The following is a 23,059-nucleotide window of genomic DNA, read 5'->3' on the forward strand; positions in this document are numbered from 1 at the left end:
GATGTGACTATGTGCTCATTTTGTCAAGCTGCTCAGACTCTGGAGTGTTGTGCTCAATACTCCTTAGGCCTAGGAAGATGAGGCAGTTAACTCTTACTGAGCAAACACATTTGCTTTACCCATAGATAATAATCTACTCTACTAAGCGAGTTTTTATACCACAGTATTCTCATGTCTTATTCTTCTCTTATGCAATTTTGCTGTTATATAAGCTGTGCCTATTTGTGGGGTAATAATTACAGGATATGTTCCGTCATGGAATTATTAAGTACTGATAATAGAGTTGGCTTTTAGACTCTGGGTAGGCTCTTAGCTGCTCAGTAATTGTGTAGTTTCTGATATCATGAGCAATATAATATGGTACAGAATGGTGTATACTTCAATAGGCAATATCTGATTTCAGGCCAAATATTAGTGTTGAAGTTTACAGTTGGTTCTTAGACTTGGCTGGCTACAAGTGCAGGACACAGAAACAAAGCCAATGTTTTCTGAATGAGTCTCACTTTATAAAATATATCAATGTTAAAATATGTAAATGGTTTAGTCTTATTTTGGAAAACTCCTGTCCCTAATTTATTGCTCTGGAGTATCCTGAATGTGAACTCAGAGGACCAATTACTGCCTGGAACTTTCTCTTTAGAAAACAAAAAGAAATCTCCTAATCCTCCCTTTGTCTTGCTCTCCTTCAAGACCCCACCTCCCCCTCCAAGTCAGCAGTTAAAAGACAAAGCTGATCAGTAAAACTTATTTTATTGTGCCTTAGAAGGAGCAGAAGTTATTAGCTGATTATACCTATATCAGTTTTTATAAATATGGAAATGTAGATGGTGGTGTAACTACTGTACAGTTACTCTTTTATGAGACTGAATGGTATTTAAGCAGATCATTTTCTCACTAGACTCAGCTTTCTTTGAGTACCAGTTCATTCTTTCAGACATAAGAACTTCAAGAAACCATAAAATCTGTGTAAATTAATAAAACTGTGAACCTGATGCAAGTATATAACGCTTCTATAAAAGTTTTATAGTAAATTGGTTAGACTGTTATTGAATCCACTCAGCACAGATGCTGATGGAAGACTTCCTTTGGTTTCTAATGTATTTGACAGTCCAAAGTGTGTTTATGAGGAAAGAATTCAAGCAATATAACTCTCATATTCTGTTTTGGTGGTAAATGTCAATTGTAGTATATTAGCAAAAACACAGGACTTAAGTTTTTTTTTCTTTTCTCGCATAAATCACTAAGTCATCTTCCCTAAAATGGCATGCTCTTTGAAAAGCAAACATCAGGGTGACTGCCCTTTTTTTTTTTTTTCCCTGTTACACTCACCTTTTCTTGGAAAATGAGAAGATAAAGGAAGTGGTTTTTTTACTCTAGCAGCTGAGGAGTCCATGGAGTTGTATGCCAAAAGTAGTAATGTAAGTTGACTCAAAAAATGACAACCACTTAGGATGAATCTTAAATAAATAAAAGAAAGAGAAAGGTTTTAAAGCACTCTTGCATATATCAAACTATAACTCAACTGTGAATTGAAAAGGAGCTTCTCTTTTAGCAATATATTCCATAAATGTTACTTTGATGTTCCTTTGATCACTGTCAAAATGTTGACCAAAGGTTTCTTCCACATGCTAAGTGTTGGACTTTCAGGCTGAGGATGGCTTTCTTTTTCACTCAAAGAAATTTTTTCTTTGTGCATCACAGCTAACAAGGTATTTTTTTTTATTATTATTTTTTGAGATTTGGTACCCTAATCACATGTCTCAGTATTTTTAATTTCCTTTTTTAGTAGAGTGGAAATAGAGTGCCTTAGTGACAAAGTACCTTTAATAACATTGTTCTCAGGTACCTCCCTTTACCTTTGTGTATCTTCTGTGTGATTTTCCTACAGCCATCTAATGCCCTGTCTTACACTTTTTATTGAGTAAAACAGTTTGCCTTGACTCCATGTTTAACTTTGTTTTTATATTACTCTTTCTCCATTCTGTCCTTCACCTTTCCACAGCTGTCTGCTTCAACGTTTTCCCAGCCTCTCACCAGTGAACAATGGTTTTGACCTAAATGCTTGTAGCAAGTACTTTCTTTACAGCAATATCTTACAGCTGAAGTACCTAAGAATTTTTGTGTAATCTTATTTAATGGCAAATTCAGTATTTGTTTTTCAGAGATACTGGTTTTCAAAGGCTGAAGTGTTAAGTTTTGACATAAAACTCAGGAAATGAAAATCCACATAACGACTTGAAATTAAGAATAGCTGAACAAAGCTGTATTTTTCATAAGAAGAACTGGTTTTAATAACTATTGTTTAAAAGTGTATCTCCAATTGCTTCTTGAAATAAGTTATCTCTCATTTCCTTTCTTACCTTTCATGTGACTTGTGCTTTGGAACAAAGCAAGGCATCACAGTCTGGTCTTGCTAGCCTAATATACCTTGTGCATGTGAGATAAGTCCATATGAAAGTTCAAAAAAAGATAGGAAAATTTTAATAAAAATAAATATCTACTTTCTAGGGGCATAATTGGCCCACATCATATTTGCCATGGTAGCTTGCACTAAGAGAGTACTTTTAAAAAACATAAAATCCCTAACACTTTGTGTTGGGTATGTTTGAGGATAAATAGAGCTGTTGAAAAAGACACTTAGACACTTAGCCATTTAAGTGCAAGAAGCCTCACTTGAGCTTTTAGCATACATGTATGTCTAAACTGTGAAAATGTGAAAGCAAAGGCTATGATTCATAGGGCAACAGTTTTTGTTTTTTTTTTCCATACCAATTTTTTATTAGAATATGAAGTACAGAAGCTTACTCCAGGTATTCCCCTTGAACTTGATTTAAACCGCTTGTAGCTCTCTAACACTAGGAGCGGTGGTATTTTGCCATGTATCATACCCCTCTACTTGTTATTCCTAAATTGCTTACTTATACCTTGTGATGGGTCCTTCAGTTTCTCATAAATTAATAAGGCGTCTGTGAATATTTGCAAGCAGGTTTTAGAGCTCTGAATCTGTTCTAATACAGAGACTGTAAAAAAAAAAAAAGAAAGTGGGAGAGCAGATAAAGCAAGATTTCTTTTCCTTAGAATGCTCTTCCAGTATGAAGCAAAATATTATTAATCTAGACTGCCTGCTACTTTCATTTACCATGTAGCTGCTCATGGGATTACAGGCACAAAGGTTTCATAAATTTCAAATGAAATATGAACATTTGTTGTCAAAATACTGTTAAGCTATAAAAGCTTTGCTAGTAGTCATCCTGCTCTTTTATTGTAACATTTATATCCATGGGCGTTAGTGTGTTCTTGGGTCTGAAGGGGAATTTTTTTCCCCTCTTTATATTTTTTTTCACATGATTTTCATCCAGGTGACAGATAACAAGGCAGGGGATTGGAAAAGACATACTTCTCCTTATTTTTCAGACTATATCTGATCCTTTCTGTAATTATGCAGCCTTACTTATCTAAGTAAGCATAGCACCTCAGATGCAATTTAGCATCTAGATGCTTGGAAAGGAAGTCATAACCTTTTTTTTTTTTTTTCCAAATAAAAGTGTAGCAATGTGGCTGCTCTGTCTGCTTCGTTTCTTTCATTTTGTAGTATTTGGCCTATTGGTGCTATTTGACATAGCACTTGTCATACAGGCATGGGAGAAATAAAAGATAGAAAGATAGGGGACAGTTGTATCTCTGCTGCTTAATGTATGGGTGTTTGGAGTCATGCAGCTGGGGCACTAAAGCTTTTACCTGTGTGAGCAAACCCTGTCCAACTTAATAGTCACTAGGACACTTTATGGGAATAATACTGTGCATAAATTGTGGTGTTCAAATCTACCTGAAATTACAGCGAGCTCTTTCAATGTAGATACTTACAGGAATGTTAAAATGAGTCTGTTCAGAAGTTCATGTACAGAAGTCTGTGCTTTTAGATATCCAAATTAGATATTTTTGTTCATAATGTAGCATTTAAAAATAGGCTAAAGGATGCGGATTCTACTTGAATAACACATACCACTTACAATAATATAATCAATACAGTTTGCATGGAGTTTCTATTAGAAGATATGTATAGGGTGCTAAAATAGTCATTCATTCTTTGTCCCAGGCATAAGAAGGGTTTCTATACTGTGAAAAACGATTATGACATGTTAAAACTGTGTAATAGTAAGCAGACACTTCTCAGTGCTGCTGGGTGAATTCTGGAAATGCTCTATTTATTTTCCCTCTATTGACTAGTTGCATTCAGGCAAGACTGCCAGTGCATTGACTTGGAAAACAACTGAGACTGAACAATTTCAAACCATTGACATTATACTGCTTCATTTGTGAACTGCATTGCTTCTGCATGCACCAGTTACTTTTTTATGGAGTGCTTGCATGTTTAGGAAGCTTTCAAAAAAGGAGAGATGTAGCTTAACTTAGCTTAGAAAGAAAGCTGTCCATTTAATCAATTTTATGTTTATAAGACCACTGAATAAAAAGATGGGCAATTTAAAAAATAAAGCCATGTAGCAATTCCTAGATCTGCTTCGCATGCATCTTGATGAACTATTAAAAAAAAATAAAATTAAAAAAAAAGAAAAAGGAAAAGTTTATGGGCTTAAAATTTCTCTACAGAGAATATTTGCAGCTCTTGAAACAATATAATTTCCAGCTGCTACCTTCGATGCAACTTTTACAAAGTGTGTTGTAGCACCGGTGTTCAGAAGAATGAATGAGGAATTAATTTGTGTCTGAGATTTAATTTGTGCCTGTGACTGTCTGTCTCCATCACGCTGATCAAGCTTCTTTGTTACCAATTCACATCACTTCTTACTAGCATCATTTGTGCTATACCAGTGTTGGCTTTGTCTGGGAAAAGACTGTTATTGTGAGAAGCACCAGTATTCTCTTTCATTGAGAACTGAAATAGGACTATTCACTGTTAACTCTGAATTCCTGTATAACAAGCAGAATGTCAGGGATGTGTCCTGCACAAAAAATGGAGCCGGGATCTGAGCAGTCCTGGTTACAGCTGTGCTGGGAGCTTAATCCATTGTGTGGATGTGTATAGACTCATCACGGGTTAGTCTAAGTGACCAGTCTCTAAATGACACTGCCTGATGTTTATTCATAATTATTCCCACATCTGATCTGTTAATTAGGCAAGAAAAAGGGGGGAAAAAATATCCTCCTACTGAGGATATACCTCAGGGAGCCTATGGCCTCTGAGATCTCTACTGAGGCCTACCCTTTCCTAGACTAAGTCAAGAGAAGCAATGCAATCAAAACACAAAAAAGGACAGAAAAATACTGTTCCTGCTTTCTTCAGACAAAGACAAGGCAAAGTCACGCCAGCTTCCTGCGCCTACAGCAGCAGCAGCATTGATAAGAGCTGCTAAGAGCACACGGCTTTGTGCCCATACTATATTCAGTGTCCCCTGCTCCTCTCAGTGATTTGTTGTAGGTGTAGATGTTTGTAATTTAGGAAATAATTCTGCTTATCTTACTCATGATGATGCATAGGAACACTTCACACTCTCCTAGCTGCATCACTTGTCTTTTGCTAAGCAGAATAAAATGCAATGCTACATGGAGAAGAAGACTGGAATAGGTCTTTTTGTAGCCCAGCAAACAGTGCAATTCTTTATACACCTGAGGGAGACTCCTGCTGTGTAAAACTCATCTTTTCACCTTTTTGAAAAAAGGCATGTTTTTACTATAACATCAGTTTTACACCTTAAGTACATGATTGACTGTTTGCTTATGCTATATAGACATTTTTCATTCTGTTGTATGTAATGCATAATCCTAAAGCTTGTTTTTCATGAGAGAATGTGGACCATTAGGTTATTATCTGCCCATTTTGAAAAATACCAGGGATCTTTAAATGACAGATGATGAACTTAGTTCCCAGTAGACAGGTTGAGTTTACTGCCTTTGGCCGGAAGTGAGAACACTGCCAACTTGATCAAAATGGAAGTTAGCGATACGATTACTGTAGTTCCAGCTGCATAGAGGTTTCAGTTCAGTATAATCTACAAAAATATTTAAACTCTGTAATATAAAAATTCAAAAATGTGTTATCTTTTCATTAATTTGCCTCTGAGTGATTTTCCTGTCTGCTGATATCAGTTATTCTTTGCATAAGAAAGATGGAGCTCAAGTATTTGTGTAGAGACTGATACACCTCAGATTTGCTTTTCACTCAGACCCTCCTTTGCTGCAGAAGGAAATGTGTGCATGGAAGCATAAAGGAAGCTGTGATATGCTTCAGTAGGTCCACAGCTCTGCAAAACTGGGGACCCAGGACTTGCAGTATCTGCTCTGACATAGACCTGTGTATACACAGACACCATGTGCTTCAAATGCACATCATGCACCAGTATGCATTCAGATTTTGTTGAAGCCATTGGCTTTTTGCAGTTGAGAGTCGCAGCTTTCTCTTCAAGAAGCTTTCATAGCTTATCAACTGCATTTCATGGGCAGTGTTTGATACATTGCCAATGATTGAATGTTGCATCTTGTTTCCAAGTTGACATAACCCACCTCAAGAGTAACCTGGATCTACATAGTGGGATAGTCACTGGAGAAATCCATTACATTTGGAGATCAAATTTTATTTACCTTTTGGCAGTAGATACTAAAATGACATAATAATTTAATGTTTTGCATTTTTTTTCTATAGGGATGAAAATGCATGAAATGCAGACCTAACAAAAGCCGGTGCAGTTCTGCTGCTATTCATGGGTATGAGTTTGCCTAGATGGGGTCTAGATGAGTCATTCTTGATTCAGAAGGGTTCCTGCTGGCCAAGGCACAACTGGCTATTCATGTCTGTGTATCTCCAATGTAAACCCCACCAAAGATGTAGTTTTTAAGATTTAACATCATAGTGGGGCTTTTCAGCAGTTTATGGAGAAGAGAAAATGAAGACTCTCATTGCCATCATTGACAAAATACATTATCTCAGAAAAATGTGCTGTGGACTATAACTGTCACCATATGGCTCTTGCTTCATCAGTTTAATAGAACTGTTTGGGAAATCACGGGCTTGTTTTCTTCTTCCTGTTTTCTGATACTGCCCAGATATATTTCAGTGGTTCCAAATATTTATATTCTGATAGCCTCCCTTGTGAACTTCTCAAACGCATTATAATGGCTTAAGAAACAAAGGCCATTAGAGAAAGAAAGGGCAGGCATGAACTGAAAGGCAAATAACATCTTAAAATATGTAGAGGTAGGCTGTACATGTGATTGGTCTACCAGGATGCTCTTTTGAAATATGAAGATAAACTGTCCCTTTGACCTCTTACAAACTTACGTAATTATTTGGGAAGGTTCATCTCTGTGTCATTTCACAGTTTTCTTCTGTTAGTGCCACTCTCTTACTTCACATTAGGAAAAGAGAGAAAAGAAAACAAGCAAGCAAGCAAGCAAAAGCCCTCTCTGGCTGGGTATCTGAATGTGGAATCCGCTGCTGAAAAGACCCTGGCCCTCCTGTTAACACAATACTTTTATCCAGTAATCACAGCCTGCGGGAGACAAAATAACAATTCATCTGGAAAACGAGATTAACTCATTTAAGTTAGGCAGTGATCACAGAGAGAAACACGTTGGTGTTATCTGTCTGAACGAAAGCATACAGATTGGAGGGCCATTCCGGTTCAGAGGGTCCATGTAGCAGGCCCAGCTTGTTGAAAGTAATTGGACCCTGTCAGAGTATGCCTTTGTGAGATATGGATATTACAATGGAATTCTATTAATCTCTGACAAATCCCCTCTCATCTGATAAAGGCTGTATACCTCTGCTCTTCATTACAACAACTCTCTCGTCACTTTTATGTGCGTACTGGTGGGCGCTGAGCTTCTGTGGCTGTGTCACAGGTGAAAAGCAGTGTTGCCCCTTTTTGGGGTCCTTTAATCTGTGTAGTGAAATGACTGCAGTGATGCTGCTTATTGGTTTGGTCGCATTGTCATGATATTTTTATTTAGGTTATTTTCTGGGAAAAAACATTTTTTTTTCTGCTTACATATCCTAAATACACTTGTTTTCTTATGTTATCAGAGGTATAATTTATAAAGAGAGACTGAATTAACATATTTTTTACAACGTCTGTATTTGTTATCTAATCTTTTGCTTTTTGATGCAGAAAGTTATGGACCTAAATGACTCTTATAAATACATTTGTGGTTTAAATCTGTGTACATTCAAATCATAGGAACAACATAAAATATCCCTTTAATGACTGCATTTGGGGATGTTCTGGACCACTTGCCATTTTCTGTCAGTGTTTATCAAGCCATTAGCACACTGGGGCCCTGTTTCATGATTTAACCTCCTAAATTTTTCAGCAGTAGCAGTAACTATAATGACTCCTGGAGCAAAAGCGATAGGTAAGGTGTGAAAATGAAAGGAGAGTCACATTATTCAGTGTTACTTTATGTTGCTTTGTTCCTAAATGCAATTCTTACACATTTTAGAACATTTTAGTTGTAGTTGTTTCTGCTTCCTAATTTTTTCATTAGCATTCTAGCTTAATTTTGCCTTGTTTCTCCTGCAAATCACAACAGATTAGATGGAATATCTGTCTGCTGATCATCTATCCAATTCTAAAAGGCTTTCACAGAGCAAGCCTGGGAAAGCTATGTATAGTGGAGGTAAAACAGAATTCTTTTCAAATACAGTATTTGGTGAAGAGGAACTGAGGAATCCAGGTATGTTTCTGCCTCCATAATGCAAACCATCTCTAAAGAGAAAAGCAGCTCATGGGTGGAGGTGCTTTAAGGGAACTGGGAACCTATGAATTGCAAGGGTTTTCCTCTGTCAGATATACTTTTGTCTAAAAGGTTTTTGCCTTTGTAAGAGGAAAAGTTTGATAGTAAGGGCTCATGACTGTTTGTACATGCCCACGTCTATGTGGAACTTCATAGAAATTGAGTCCTTTCCTTTCTTGTTCTGCCCTAAGAATAGCCATGCAGCCACAGTCCAGCTGTACATGCTTTGGGAAGAGTCATTCATGGTAATTTTGGTAAAAATATATTAACAATGTTATCTTAAGAAATCAAGCAAAGTGTTAACTCAGAGTTGTTTACTAGTTAGTTGGACTGCATGTTTGTCACAAATACAAGTGAAATCCGCACAAGTGTGTACAAGAATGATTGAAAGTGCTTTTTAGCATTTCAATCCCCTGTCATTAGAGGCATCATTTTTTCTTGGGGGTGGTGTGGGAAAATACCAATATTTTTAGACATAAACACAAAAAAGATTTCTGGTGAGTTATATTTCGTGAAATGTTATGCAGTATTGCTTTTAATAAATGATCAAAAATTGTAAGTTGTTTTTCATGCTAAGAATGTCCGTCTGCTTTCACCAAAAGATACAGGGCAGCAAAACCACACAGATTTCTGATTCCTTTTCTAGAGTGAGAAAGATTTAAAAGTTAAATACATCCATCCCAGGTCATCTTAGAATATAATTTTCAATATACCTAAGTCTCCTTCATGGTATTGTACGCACATCTAGCAATAGAGAGGAAGAGAGAGTGCAAAAGTGTTCAGATAAGTTAGATGGAGTTCAGTATTAATAGTTGAAATATCAGTTAGCAAGTGGTATAATAACATTTTAGTTTCTGGTTTATAATTATAATAATACCATTTTTCAAATTCTACTCATTCACCCACCTCAGATGGGTAATTTTCTTAGATAACTGAGGAAATATCACCAAGATTTGTTTTTTGTTTGGGCTTTTCCTTATTATCAATCTTTGCGGCAAATGCAGGTGAGTATATCTTCCACCTAGGCTGCTAAATTTTCCTGATGATTTGAGGTTATGCTGAATCTGAAAGACTTTGAGTGACAGGAACTCTGAATTAAGAACTGAAGGCCTTAAAGATTTAGCCTTTAATAAAAGTGTTGGGCAACATTCAGTAATTCTTTTTAAAGTTAAAAAGAACTTTATAAACTGTAAGCTGTCAGCTTTTCACACGTCAGTGCTTACAGAAACCTTGCACGGGTGGAACCAGATTCTCAGTTAACAGGATTATTTAAAAAAAAAACAAAACTCAAATGTAAACCATTTTCAACATTTGTTTATTATTTCATTGCTTAAATCTTTTGGGTACAATATCTCATCTTGGAAATTTAATCTCTGGCTATCTTCCATATTATATCCTCAGCTAAGGTCCAATAAGATAGTCATATAAGGCATTTGAGAGTGCATGCTTCATAACTTGAAAGAATGAACTACAGTCATTATTTTTCAGTCAAATTAAGTTGCCTTATCTCTAATATAAAAATACTACATGTTTTAGCTACACATACACTGCAAGTGCTTTAATGGCTAGGAGATTATAAATTAATAAATTAATATAACACACAATTATATCAAGCTGCCAGATTGCAAACATTTTTTACTTTACAGAGTGTGATTTGAAATGCAGGTTTTATTTTGTCTCCACATATATTTATAGTGAAAATATAAACTATTCAATTCAGTTTGTCTTTTCTACGAATACCCTGGATATTATTTGGATTGGTACTTGCATTTCCAATTTGTAAACAATTATGTCATTATGCAGATGTTGTTCAGTATGCCATGTTCATTTATGTGTTATAAGTACACTTTGAGAGAGATAAATGTGGAGTATTATTGGTATTCTTCTTTATGTTCTCACATACATGGATTTACATGTGCAGACTGTGCAGCTCAAAGCTCCCTGCTGTCCTTACAAACTAGCAAAATAAAGAACAAGTTCTTTAATAGAAGGACAAACACCTCCCTGCCTGCTACTCAAGTATCTGGTAGCCATGTACAAATCCAAAGTGAGATGTAACCTACAAGCATTGAATAAAATCAGATTTCTATATTCAGCCAGGAGGAAGTACGCAATGAATAAGCAAATTCAGAACAATTTTACTAAGAGCTCAGCTTACAGAGATTATTCCTTCATTGCTGTGGGATGATAGTTTTAACAAACTGTGAATCTCCATATAGGTTACTCTCTGATAAGAACTATATCCTCTTTCTGTATGTCTTTCTTTTGCTTCTCATTTACCTGTTATTAGCTGTTATTTTATTTACATGCAGATTTATCCCCAGTCAGGTACCTCAATATGCCACCTCATCCCCTTTATCAGCATAGTCAGTGAAGGTACCACAAGGTAGTTTTATTTGTGCAAAACCATGATACAGCAGCTGAATCAAACATAGTTACAGAGAATCAAATAGAAACATATGGATTACAGTTAGATTTGACAAAATTGTTCAATTACCAGGAATTTATGCCAGAAATAAAAATAAGGAGCTGGCATTCCCATAACGTGGTCTGTGTCAATTGTCATTTTTAGCCAGTACGTCACGAGAGGTGCAAGGCTTGCTAGAAAATCTTGTATCTAGAAAATACAGAAATAATATCTAGAAAATACATTTGTAAGACTGATGAAAACAGCAGAGACTGCAATTTTTTAATATATAGCTTCTTTTAAAATTCATATGAACTTTGTAAGCACATGGAGTATCTAGCATGATGGTTTGGTACAGAACACATGTTCAAATTTGGCCATCATACATGACTGGATTATTTTAAGGGATGGTGCAAGTTAAAAATATGGTGATGGTATCATATGATATCACTCAGTTCGAAAGCTGAGGGAAAATTGCACTAATGTAGTATGTTAGCAAAAGGAGTTTTTAAATATAATAATTTGGTTGATTGTATAATGTAGTTCCATTGCAGTAGTTTTAATCTTACATGTAACATAGTTTTGTATTTGGTGGCAATACACATAGTTTAACAATAAAATCAGTATTTATTAAAGAAATGCACATATTAAGAGGCTATCCAAATATATTTGCAGTCAATTTTTTATCCTTTTTCTGTTAGCAGTACATCAATCAAACTTTTATTTGCATGGATTTTTTTTTCCAGTGAAACTGTGTGTGCAACTTAGTCATTCTTGATTTTGTTCATTTTAGGCACGTTTTCTAAGTGTTATTCTTCAAGCTCTTCTCAATTCAATTTGAAGTGAAAGGTTTCTGAATTTGGGTAATTTACATATAAAAGCTTTACTGTACATTTTATAAAATGACTGTGTTCATAAAACAGCCATTTCTATTTAACAATATTGTTATTCCACAAGCTGAGTTCTTTTCCTCACTGTCTGTCACTTTTACTAACAATATTTGTTCTTGTCTTAATTTTAAATTGTTAGTGCCTGGAAATGTGTAACTTCCCCCTTTTCTCTCCTTCTATACTGAAGTGACTGGAGACCTCCTGTGATATGTGATGTAGGAAGATTAAAAATGTTTCTTTTGTCAAGGTAGAAGTGACATGCACACAATTCTTTTGAGACTCTCTTTTGTTTTATTTAAATAAGTGATAATTGTTGAAGGCAATTTTGAACTAAAAAATCACTGCACTCTGTTCTGAATTTTAAAATGAGTTTTTGCATTTCATTGTTATCTGTAAATCCCTAGAAACTCATTCCTGAACCCCTGAATAATCTGTCATGTCTTGTTTTAGTGGAATATAGGAACATATGCAATATTTACAAATAGCATGCTTGTAAAGAGAGTCAGCTGAGGCTAGCTCAGATTAGGCCTTGAATCAAAATGAGATCTGACCATATGAAGGTACACAGAGAAGTTTAATGTTATTAAAAGGTGATGCTCAACTAGAAATCCAGCCATTTTGATTGTTCAGGAATTAGAGTACAGTTTCTCCAGTTGCATTACAAACCAGTTTGTAATGGTTTCCTCTTCCATACAGTAATTAATCCTTTTGAGGACAAAACCCATCTATTTTAAAGCAGATCCACTGAGTGACTTTAGATTTAATATTCTGTTCTCAAGAAATATTGAGTGTGAAGCTTTATTTCTTACATTAAGACTACTCATTGCTGAATCTTTTTCCTAGAGCAATAAGCAAATGCCAAATAATGTTTGCTGACAAATGAAAGATTTTCTGCTTTGCAGAGTTGTGCTTATCACCACTGCATTTATGCATAAACTTATGACAAATTTGAGCTGAAGGTTACTAGTGCTCAGGTAGTATTCAGCATGTTTAAATGCCATTTAGAGTAGGATAATCAGAAACACCACTTTATAACTGTGTACCGGTTGCTGTAAATGCTTTGTGGATCACACACAGCTGCCAAAAGACTATTAAATATGAAGATTTTTGAGTCTAAAAGGACTTTAATAGGATTTGGACATATTCAGAGTCTTCAGAGTGATTATTTATTTGTTTTGGTTTTTTGAATTAAAAGTGTATGAAATCAATTTTCCACTTTTTTATCAGATTTCTTTTCTAAATGAAATGTCACCACTATTCTGCATTTACACACTTGAAGAAGAGCTAAGTGCAATTATCAGATGGAGTGATGAAGTTTCCCTTAAACAAGGAGCAGCACTTTTCTGCATTAAAATCTCTCTACATGCAGGTTTCCCCATTAAAGTAGAAATTGTCTTTGCATGTTTTTAATCTATTCAGCTACAGAGGCATTTATTTATTTGCTTCCACTTTTAAGGAGGGGATTGGGGTTTGGTATTGAGAGAAGTATGCTGAGAAGTGGAGACAGATCATATCAGTATTCTGCAACTTGTATCATTGCCTCTGAGCGCACCAACTATTCCTTCCTGTCTGATGATAACCCTCTGCCCCAAAGAATCACAAACTTTCTGCTGTCTGTAATTCTATTGTCTTAGTTGCTGAAACAGCATCTATATATTTTATTTTTTCAGAGATACTGTAGTAGAGTAACAGAGGGCCTCATTAAGGGCATCTGTTATCTTAGTTCATATTTTATTCTGATTTTTAAGAGTGCTGCAACAGAAGGGATTAAGTGGGAAAAGAACAGACCATCTTTTTTTTTACTGCTTTTCTGTATCAATTGCTCCCAGTGTCAGAAATACCCCATGATTACTGCTGTGCAAAGCTTTGCAATATGGTTGGTGCAACCACATTTGGCAGTGATTCACAAGTCATTCCAAATACCATTTCACAGCAAATCTTAATGTAGCCTGAAGATAAAAAACACTGTAAACATTATACAGGGTGAGACTGCCTTTGTGCTGATAAATATTTCCTTAACATTTAGATGAAGATGCTGTGCTTGCTTTATTTAAATACAATTGTATTTAATTGTATTCTGTAAAAAGGACATATTGAGGGTAAGGATACTGGCAAGTTACGGAGGATGGAGCAAAAAATTGTAAGTTTTGGTAGGGATAGAGTATCCCATGAGACATTTTGCTTCTCTGAGCCTACCTGAAGTTTGCTATGATGACATGTGACTGGTACTTGAGTTACTCTGGACTTGGGAGTCTGTGGAAGATGTTTATGTTATTTTCATTATGATGCACATGTCCTGCCAGGGTATTGCGAGCTAAAACCATGGAGTTTATTGCAAAGACATTCTTGGAGCAAGAAACACTTTTTTTTTTTTTTTTTAATATTGCATTGCTGCTAAACAGTGTTCTCCCTTATTATCCCTGAAATGATTCTGCTATATCTGCAGGGTGATTGCCGGATCAGGTATTCATGTAAATAATACTAGCACTGTGCACTGCAATGCAGGGAGCTGAAATAGAACCAAATGTTTGGAAGCTATAGGAAGAACCAAGCGTTAACTGCATTTTTGGCCACAGGGTTTCTCTCACAAGTACAACTTTCGGTGTGCCTCTGGGGCTGAAGAAAGTGTAGACCATGATTCTGCTTGGAGGAGCTGATGGGTACATCTATATTTGGAACTCATAAGCTGTGATGTTGCAGCCTAAATACAGAATTGTTGAGCTTTTTGGTGTGTTTTTTTTTTTTTTCCTGTTCCCTCCTCCCATAGCAGAAAAAGAAAGTTTTACATCTGATTGAAGGATGGTGGGAGGGAATGAAATAGAGAGTAGAGAGGCAGTTCCCTATTTATAGCAGTACAAAGATAAATGAGTCATCTTTATTTTAGTGCTAGTTTAAGAAAATGTTGCAGTTGTCTGGTATTATTGGTAACAAGTCTCTTTTTAGTGAAACCCACTTGATTCAGATGTGCAAGCCTCAGGACTACTCTTTCTTATCTGGCAGTTAATGCTGTGGCTAATATTTTACTGTCAACATTAATTAGATATTTGGGAGGATGACTGGCGCATGGATCTGGTGCCCTCCTTTTCTCAAGGATAACAGATTAAAGCAGTGAATAACATAAGGGCAAAATGTCCCTCTTGTAGGGCCAACTCAAATACCTTATATAGAAAGACAGAAAGAAAGGGACTCCAGCAAAGCTTTTGTATATTGACAGTAGCATAGTGTAAGCTTTCTCCAGTGATGGGGTCTGGATTGTATCTAGTTGGCTTCTGTAAAACTGATAATTTAAAACGTGCCTGTAGAAAGAAAACTAAACTGATTCTACAGAATTTCCTTTCACAGTCAGTTCATCCCCACATCTATCTTTTTCCTTGGTTTTAGTGGGAACTAGCAATACTAAAATCTTTTCCTAAAGCACTGCAAGTTAAAAACTCCATCTATAATTAAGCTTATGTTGTTAATGATAATTTTAAGTATAGAAGATTTTAAAAAATATAGCTGTTTTCAGCCTTTTCAAATTGAATGCTTGTCAAATTTCTTATTTAGTGAGCAGAAATATCCCTTTTGTGCTCTAGAATCATTGTTATAGGGAGGTTTCAGAAAGTGCTGGCAGTCTTATTCCTGTCCCTGGGATTTAATTGTGCCTATTTAGTTGTAATACCTACAGATAAATAATAGTTAAGAATTACTCTATTCAAATTTGTTTCACTTACCCGTTATATTACAGTGATGCTGTCACTGCTCTTGATGTTCCCTTCCACTGTCCAAACCTAATTTTGTAAATTTTAACTAAAATGATGAGGTAATAAATCTCAGCTACCAGACACCTGAGCAGGTTAAATTACCCAATGGAGAAGTTGCTTATTTGAATCATGTCCAGGACATGAGGAGCCTGATCTGCAACTATCCAAGGCCAAGAAATACTAATTTTAATATATAGCATGATATCTATGCCTTTGTAGTCCTAGAGGGCATGTTAGAAAAGAAGTTCTTTTCTAGAGTTATGGCTATAGGCAAGACCATACAGGGATAGTTTCTTTTAAAATGTCATTCCTTATATTTTTATACTACCCCCAGTTTTGTATCCTCATTCACTGGATCTACAGGGCTGATGATCCTTTATCACCAGTAATAGGGCTGGTTTGAGAATGCCCACAGTTTCTGTTAGCTGCTGCTATCAGTCAGTATATCTTGTTTCTGTCAAACTGTACTCGTTACAAGCTGCAAACTGTGAAAGAAACTTGCATGAGGGAAATTGCAAATTTGGGGAACACTAAATAAAATCTATATTTTTTTCTTCCCCTTGCTTTGCTTTAAAACAAAGATATCTTAATCTTTATTTACCTGATGTTTAATGTAATTGACTTGCTTGTCACAGACCTAATATGAACTAATAGAACTAATAAAATGCTTAAAGTCCTCATCTGTTTTCAGTAGATATTTTGCAGTAGGAATATTTCATCTGTGGAAAGACAGTGTTATATTTGGCACATTTAAAAAATGATTAATCATGATTATGGACAAATTAATTATGGATACACAAAGACTGAAGTAGGTGCTGAGCACAGATGTTCTCAGGAAACCTAGTCATGCAACTGGTGAAAAGGCAGGAGGGAGAGGATTGTGTTAAATATGAAAAGATAGTCTAAATATATGTTCTTAAATATGTTTGCTGCAGCAATGCTACCTCACTTTCTAAAAGCTATGAGACCTCTTCATGAAAAGCAATATTTAGGATCTGGATATTCTTCAGACCCCTCTCCACTGGATGGATTTGAGCAAAATTCCTGTAAAGTTTTTCTAGCAAGAGTCCCTGGAAAGCCTCGCAAGATATTTACAGTAATAATTTGATAATTTCTTTGCAGAAACCGCTTCCTACAAACAGCTCTGCAATTATTCTTGCAAGGTACTAACCAGGCAGGATTGGCCTTTTCTAAGGTCACCTTTGGTTGTGCTTAATGGAACAACTGACTTGAAGTATAGGAAGGTGAAACCACTGTTATCACATGTAATAAATTTTAATTCAGTTACCCAAATAAACATTGAAGCTTGTATTTTAATGCTTATACTCTCTATTTTTTTTTTTTAGTTATGTGTGCTTTAAAAATATAGTTGACATGAGAAATATTTTTCTACTGCAAACAAGTAAAACAAAATGAGGAAAATATTGTTTTCATTTGTTTTAGTGTTTTTTTGTGTTTTTTTGTTTTTTCTTGTTTCTAGAGGAATTGAAAAAAGGATACTCACCATTTTAAATGCCTTGCAGTAATTTTATTAACTACCTCTAGCCAAGAAACATTTAAAAAAGTTTTCTAGCATCCTTTCATTTGGAGCAAAGTAAAGGTTGGCATTAATTTATTGAGGTAGTGCTGTGGATAAAACTATTTATGTAGGATTTGTGTATGGAAAATAAATGAAAAAGAGAGCTCTTACCTCTTGAGCTTTGGGGGATAGTGTGGCTTTCTGTGTTCTTGCTCTTGTTCAGCGCACTGTTTGTAAAAGTGAGTCATTGGGAGATTAATGGGAGTGGACTCAAGATTCCCTGGTGGCTGATTTGAAGTCCAACATGCAGATGTGGTAAATGACATATTCTCCTTATTTAGCCCTTCCAAGGGGAAGTTATTTATATCATCTTCATATACCTACTTTGACAAGGGTTTCAAAAATCATTTCAAGTTGTGGGACAGATTTATGTCTGATTTAATCTAAACATATTTGGGCTTAGTCAGTATCCCTACAGTGAGACCTGCAAAACAAAACTGAGCTGCAAAGGGAAGGGATGGCAATGATGATTCAGCATGTGGGATTGCTCTGACCAGGCCACTAAGAAGGTGATGCTCAGAAGTTGTAGGGTGGACAGGGAACAAAGGATATCGAGGCTTTAAATGTCTGCTGGTGAATGGGCTATGCTTTTGACGGTATTAACTTACAGCTGAATTTCCGCATAGGTAATGGAGGTTACTCATGCTAAGTGTTTGCATTTTCTGGTCTGTGCCACAAGTATTTTAGGGGAGAAATTGCTAAAATGCTCTTCAAACTGAGAACACTTTGGAACAGTGAGACTTCTTCATATCTGAGGAGGAGACAGGAATGAGAAAGGTAAAGGAACCCACACTGTAGAGAAACCGTGTGAGTTTAGAACCTAATTATACTCCCATTGAATCCAATAACAAGAATTCCTACTGATTTTAAAAAGAGTATGATTTGGCAACATTTCTTCTCCTCAGACTGTGCTAGCTAGTGCATAATGGTCTCTTTTAGACCTATTCGTTTGTTTAAACCTTTATAGGAGGATAGAGTGCTTATAGCTGGCAGAAAAGGGAAAGGAGAGAAGCTGTTTTATTTATCACACAATTCAAATAAAAAAGTAAACCAGACCATCGCAAATGCATTCAGAATTGTAGAAAAACCTATTATTAAGGAATTAAGTGTTTTGTCTTCCTATTCTAACCAGCTCTTTTTGTAGTTTTGACATTCATAGGTTTGGTGGTGTTTTTTTTTTTCTGTAGAGCAAGACATGAAAACTTATGAAGTCCACACAAAAGTCTTACTTGCCATTTTGTGTGTTAAAACTGGGCTTCACAAGGGTGTTGTTGTTTGCTTTGTTTTTGCCTGTATTTAGCATTTAGCTTTTAAAAGCCCTTCATGGCTGAAGAGTTTTATTGTAAACATAAAACATTAATTTAAACATTAAACATTTTACAGCTGCTTTTTAGTACATAAATTTTCACAGACACTCAAAGACAGTAATTTTTTTTTTAATATTTGCTTTTTCCTAACTGCTCTGAAATTGTATAAAGAGGGGAGAAAAAGAGAGTACCGATAAAATACTTTATGTTCAGATCTTCAAGCCTAAAAGCAACATTCTTAACACAGGGGAGAATTCCTATTAAGTAAGGGATAAATATTAATTCTGCCAAAAAAAGCAAACATTCCTGCAGTTGGGATTTGGGGGGAAGAGAAAAGGAGGGGACAAAAGTACTTGTTTTTTCTCCTTTAAACAGTTTCTCAGCAAATCAAAACCAAAAAAGAATAAAAAAGGCAGAAGAGACAGCAAGTCAATCTGCTCACAGACTACAGCAGGAGAGTCATAACTCTTCATGTGGTATGTCCTTCAAAACAAGGCTTTTAGAAAACCTTTCTTCAAGGCCCAGGTCAATAATAACAAAGAAATAAATAGAAATCATAGAACAGTATTAATGGTTGGAGTTTTGTGGCAGTGTAGAAAATAGGGCTCAAAATCCATGGCTATTAGGTTGCCCTGCTCTGACTGGAGGTGGCTGGTTTATGAAAGGAGTCTGCTTAATTCTCAGCCATGTAAATTAGAGAAGCTTCATTGATTTCAATGGGTCTGCAGGAAGTTCTAACAGAAAATCAGTTGTATGCAATGAATAGCTTTCTAAAATATTTTCTGTAGTAATACTCATGGGAATTTAAATTCAGCACAGATCTGCTCAGGGGGAGCTACAGTCAAAAGGCATTTGATGTTATTTTGAACTTTCATAGTAAATAGTGGAAGAATGAATCTGGGAGGTGGTATCTCGGTGTGCAGCAGTGTTCCCTAAGTTAGAGTGACTGGTAGTTTTTGTGTTATATCAATGCCATCAAATGTTTATAAAAAATAAGTAGCTACAGGTTCTTGTTAGATTACAGGTATTGGTCTCTGGTTATAATAAATACGAAGAAAGGAAACAAAGAGAGGATATATTGTTATAAGCAGTGCTGAAAAAGAACCATACAGGTTTATCTTACTGTAAATGTCCAAACTAGAACTAGAAAACTAGTCAGCTAGCAGAACTAGAAAGCAGAAACCTTTGTTTCCAACAGTACTTGTGTGGAAGAGATAACGCAATTAAGCCGGTTCTGCTGGTTAGGAGAAGCATTAACTGAGAGAGTGCTGTTCAAATGAAATATCAGTTGAGTCTTGCTTAGAAAAGTACACTTGTCCCATCACCAGTTTGGATGTGTTGGAATAGTGGGGAACATTTGATGGTTTGTTTTGTTTTTTTTTCTGGTCTTTTCTAGATTTCTGGCTTTTTCTTTGTTTGAATAATTAGAAGAGTGGCTGATATTACTGTACAAAACAACCAGCTAACTCAACGTCATCAGCAATCAGTCAGTTTGAATTAAAAAATCTAAACATACTCAAACTGACTATAAGGGTATTTTATATGTATGCTTAATGTCCATTTGAATTTCATTTAATGGTGTTATTAAATTTTAAATTGTGACGCAGCATATAAGTACAATCGAGAAGCATCTTCAGTATAATACTATCCAATTTTCTGGGTAAGGTGCTGAATAAATGCATTTTGTTTTTCTCCATGTCACTGAATTGGACTTTACAGGTCTGGAGAAAAACCAAAATCAACAAATTAAGAAGACAATAGTGTTGCTTACTTGTTTCAACTTCAAACGCTGGAAAGTTTGAAGTTTCCAGGGGCCATTGAACTGTGCTTCTTTGACATTGTTTGGTATTGTTTATTTGTGTTACAGAATTGTGACAAGTCAGTCCAGCACTGTTCGTCAAAAAGCACCAAAAGCTCCAAAACCGTGGGTCTGCTTGGGTTGGAAGGATCTGTAGATGGAAATGGCTGGCAAAGGTGTTTAGTGTATGTTCACCAGTGTTCTTTTAGAAATAGTACTAACTCAACAAGAAGCTAATTAATATGAAAATACATCTACTGAAAATTTTTTGGTATTAAAAATAATCATCTGAGAAAATGGTGCTGTATTGGATCAGGCTGGGGAGGGGTGTTGGCTCAGTTTTCTTTAGCTGCTAAATAACACACATAATCCTGCACTGATTGTTTTTTAAATCCTTGTTTCTCTCTTTTTTCCAAAGTTCAAAGTAAAATTATAATCAGCATTCAGTTACCCAAATTTAACCCAAAATGGAGCCATGGTACTGCTCTCCTGTCTGCCTGGTCAGGCTCATGCTGATGCAGGTCTTCTGATAGTCACCAATCCTTTTTCAAAACCGTAGGAAAGCCGTGGCAATGAATTCCTTTTCCATATTTTGCCCCTGTGCCATTTAAGAAGCATGTGCAACAGTTACTAATTTCTCTACTTGTCTTTCAAGCTTGAGTAAGCAACTCCAATATCTGGAAATAGCTACACAGGAAGCATTATCTATAAGGACAGGATTAATCACCATTGCAGTTTTATTCCATGGAGGGATAAGCAGAACGGCACAGTGTGGCTAGGTTCACAGCAGCAGCACAGGTCAGGGAGGTGTTGTGTGTTTTGTAGTACTGAGTCAAACACCCTGGTCATGTTGCTCTCTGCAAGAGAGCTCAATTTCTGGCCACATCTCTTGCAGATTCTCTTATGTTAGTGGTAGTGGACCATATTTCAAGGATTAAAAAGCAAACAAGCAAACAAAACAAACATGAGATAAACAGAATTTTTCCTGTCTGGAATGGCTCTGGAGTTAATAGCCTGGACAAATATTTCATGAAAACACATTAAAGTAAAATGAGTAAATTATCAAAAGAACCACAGGCTCCAAACAAAAACAAAAACAAAACAAACAAAAAGAGCTGAAAATGGAAATCTTCAGACTTTCAAAGAATTTATTTCAAGCACTGTTTTCCATAGCTATAGGACACAGATGTACATACAAAATTTGTACATGTAAACACAGATGCCAGCCTAGTAGAAAATCTTTTCAGTGAGGGGAGGTGATACGGAGACAGGAAAATACGATGCTAGGAAATCCTACAACCACAGAATAAAGCTTCCCTACACTTAAGAACTCATTGGAGCTAAAAATACCTTAAAACAAAGTTGTAGGAAACCTTATTTTAAATTGCCTTTCCTATAAAATTTGTTTTCATACATGTATGTGTCTTTGTGCATGTCCTTGCTTATAAGTTTTCTGTGCACATAAATACATATGTATAACACATGCACGTGATGTGCACAGATATATTTTAAGTTAACATTGTTGCATTAATATAGCATGTGACTGGTTAGAGATAGATAACTGGTTTACAGAATAAGTGGAAATGTTATTTCACATGTGCTATTTCAGAGCATTTGAATCACAAGCTTCATTATCAATTTTGTGTACAAAAACTGTGTGTAACCACATCATAAATACATGTACACAGTAGAAACTGCATGTGAGTTCGTATCAGTACTTGATATTAATACTTATAACTGCAAGAACTAAAATCATTAAGTCTCCAATGTTTTCACTGGGTTTAAACAGGTGCCAAATACTGCCTGCAGTCTGCTCTCAACTCTGTGCAGGGACTGTCCAGGGAAGCATAGAAATGTTAGGGGTTTTTTTTTAAACATGCTTTTCTCTGCTGCCTTAAGAACAGTGTCTGCTGTTTTTATTGTTTATCATTGTAAGGTTAAAGTGTTTGTATTTCCTCTAATTAGTTTGTGGTAGTCCATTAATAGTCTAGGTCAGGAAGGATTAAGAACTCTTGTAAAAGAAAAGCCCTGCAATCTCCAGTAACTCTGATCAGCTGTTTTTTATTAATCTGCCTTAATTTCCTTGGCTCCTTTTCTCTAGTAGTTTAATGGAGACACTGAGTTCTTGGAGTATTTGTTGGTTTTACTTGAGCGGCACCTTTTGACTTGCAGACAGCCAGCACGTCCCTCCTTGCCAGACCTAGTTCTGTGTTGGTCAAACTTGCGGTCTACATGAAAAGTTTCTTTCTGCTACTAACACCAACAGCCTCCCTTTGTGGTTTGCAGTAAGTGAATATTTTTTGACCTCATAAACTTTGCTGCTCTTTCTGTGTGTAGTGGTTTTTTAACAGCTAATACACTTTGAGAAAGCTGAGGTCCCAAATAGTGGTGTCCTTTTGTGACAAAAGGAAGCACAAAATCACATCTCTTCCTCTGATTAAGCTGTTGCTTTGTTTATGGTTTGTATTTAAAAGTCTTTTCCAGACAATAATTTGAAAAGTTATAGAAATTTGTGTTGATTTACATCTGAGTGAGTTGTTAAATTAAGGTGTGAGAGGCAGGTGGTGAAATTTGATGTTTGTTATAA

General features: G+C 35.8%; 1 protein-coding gene across 4 annotated transcripts in view; it reads left to right on the forward strand.

The window, feature by feature from the left end:
• WWOX (WW domain containing oxidoreductase) overlaps positions 1-23,059 on the forward strand; it is a 524,801-nt gene that overhangs the window by 266,264 nt on the left and 235,478 nt on the right. For 2 of the 4 annotated variants that reach the window (XM_062618287.1, XM_062618285.1), the window contains exon 9: positions 22,645-22,757. The exons of the other annotated variants lie outside the window; for them this stretch is intronic. In XM_062618287.1, coding sequence (XP_062474271.1) covers positions 22,645-22,757 — 113 coding nt within the window. The remainder of the gene's footprint in view (positions 1-22,644; positions 22,758-23,059) is intronic. 4 annotated transcript variants of the gene reach the window in all.

This window comes from Pezoporus occidentalis, unplaced genomic scaffold (genome assembly GCF_034315485.1).
Source record: "Pezoporus occidentalis ecotype Australia unplaced genomic scaffold, CSIRO_AGI_Poc_V1 ctg20, whole genome shotgun sequence".
NCBI lineage: Eukaryota > Metazoa > Chordata > Aves > Psittaciformes > Psittacidae > Pezoporus > Pezoporus occidentalis.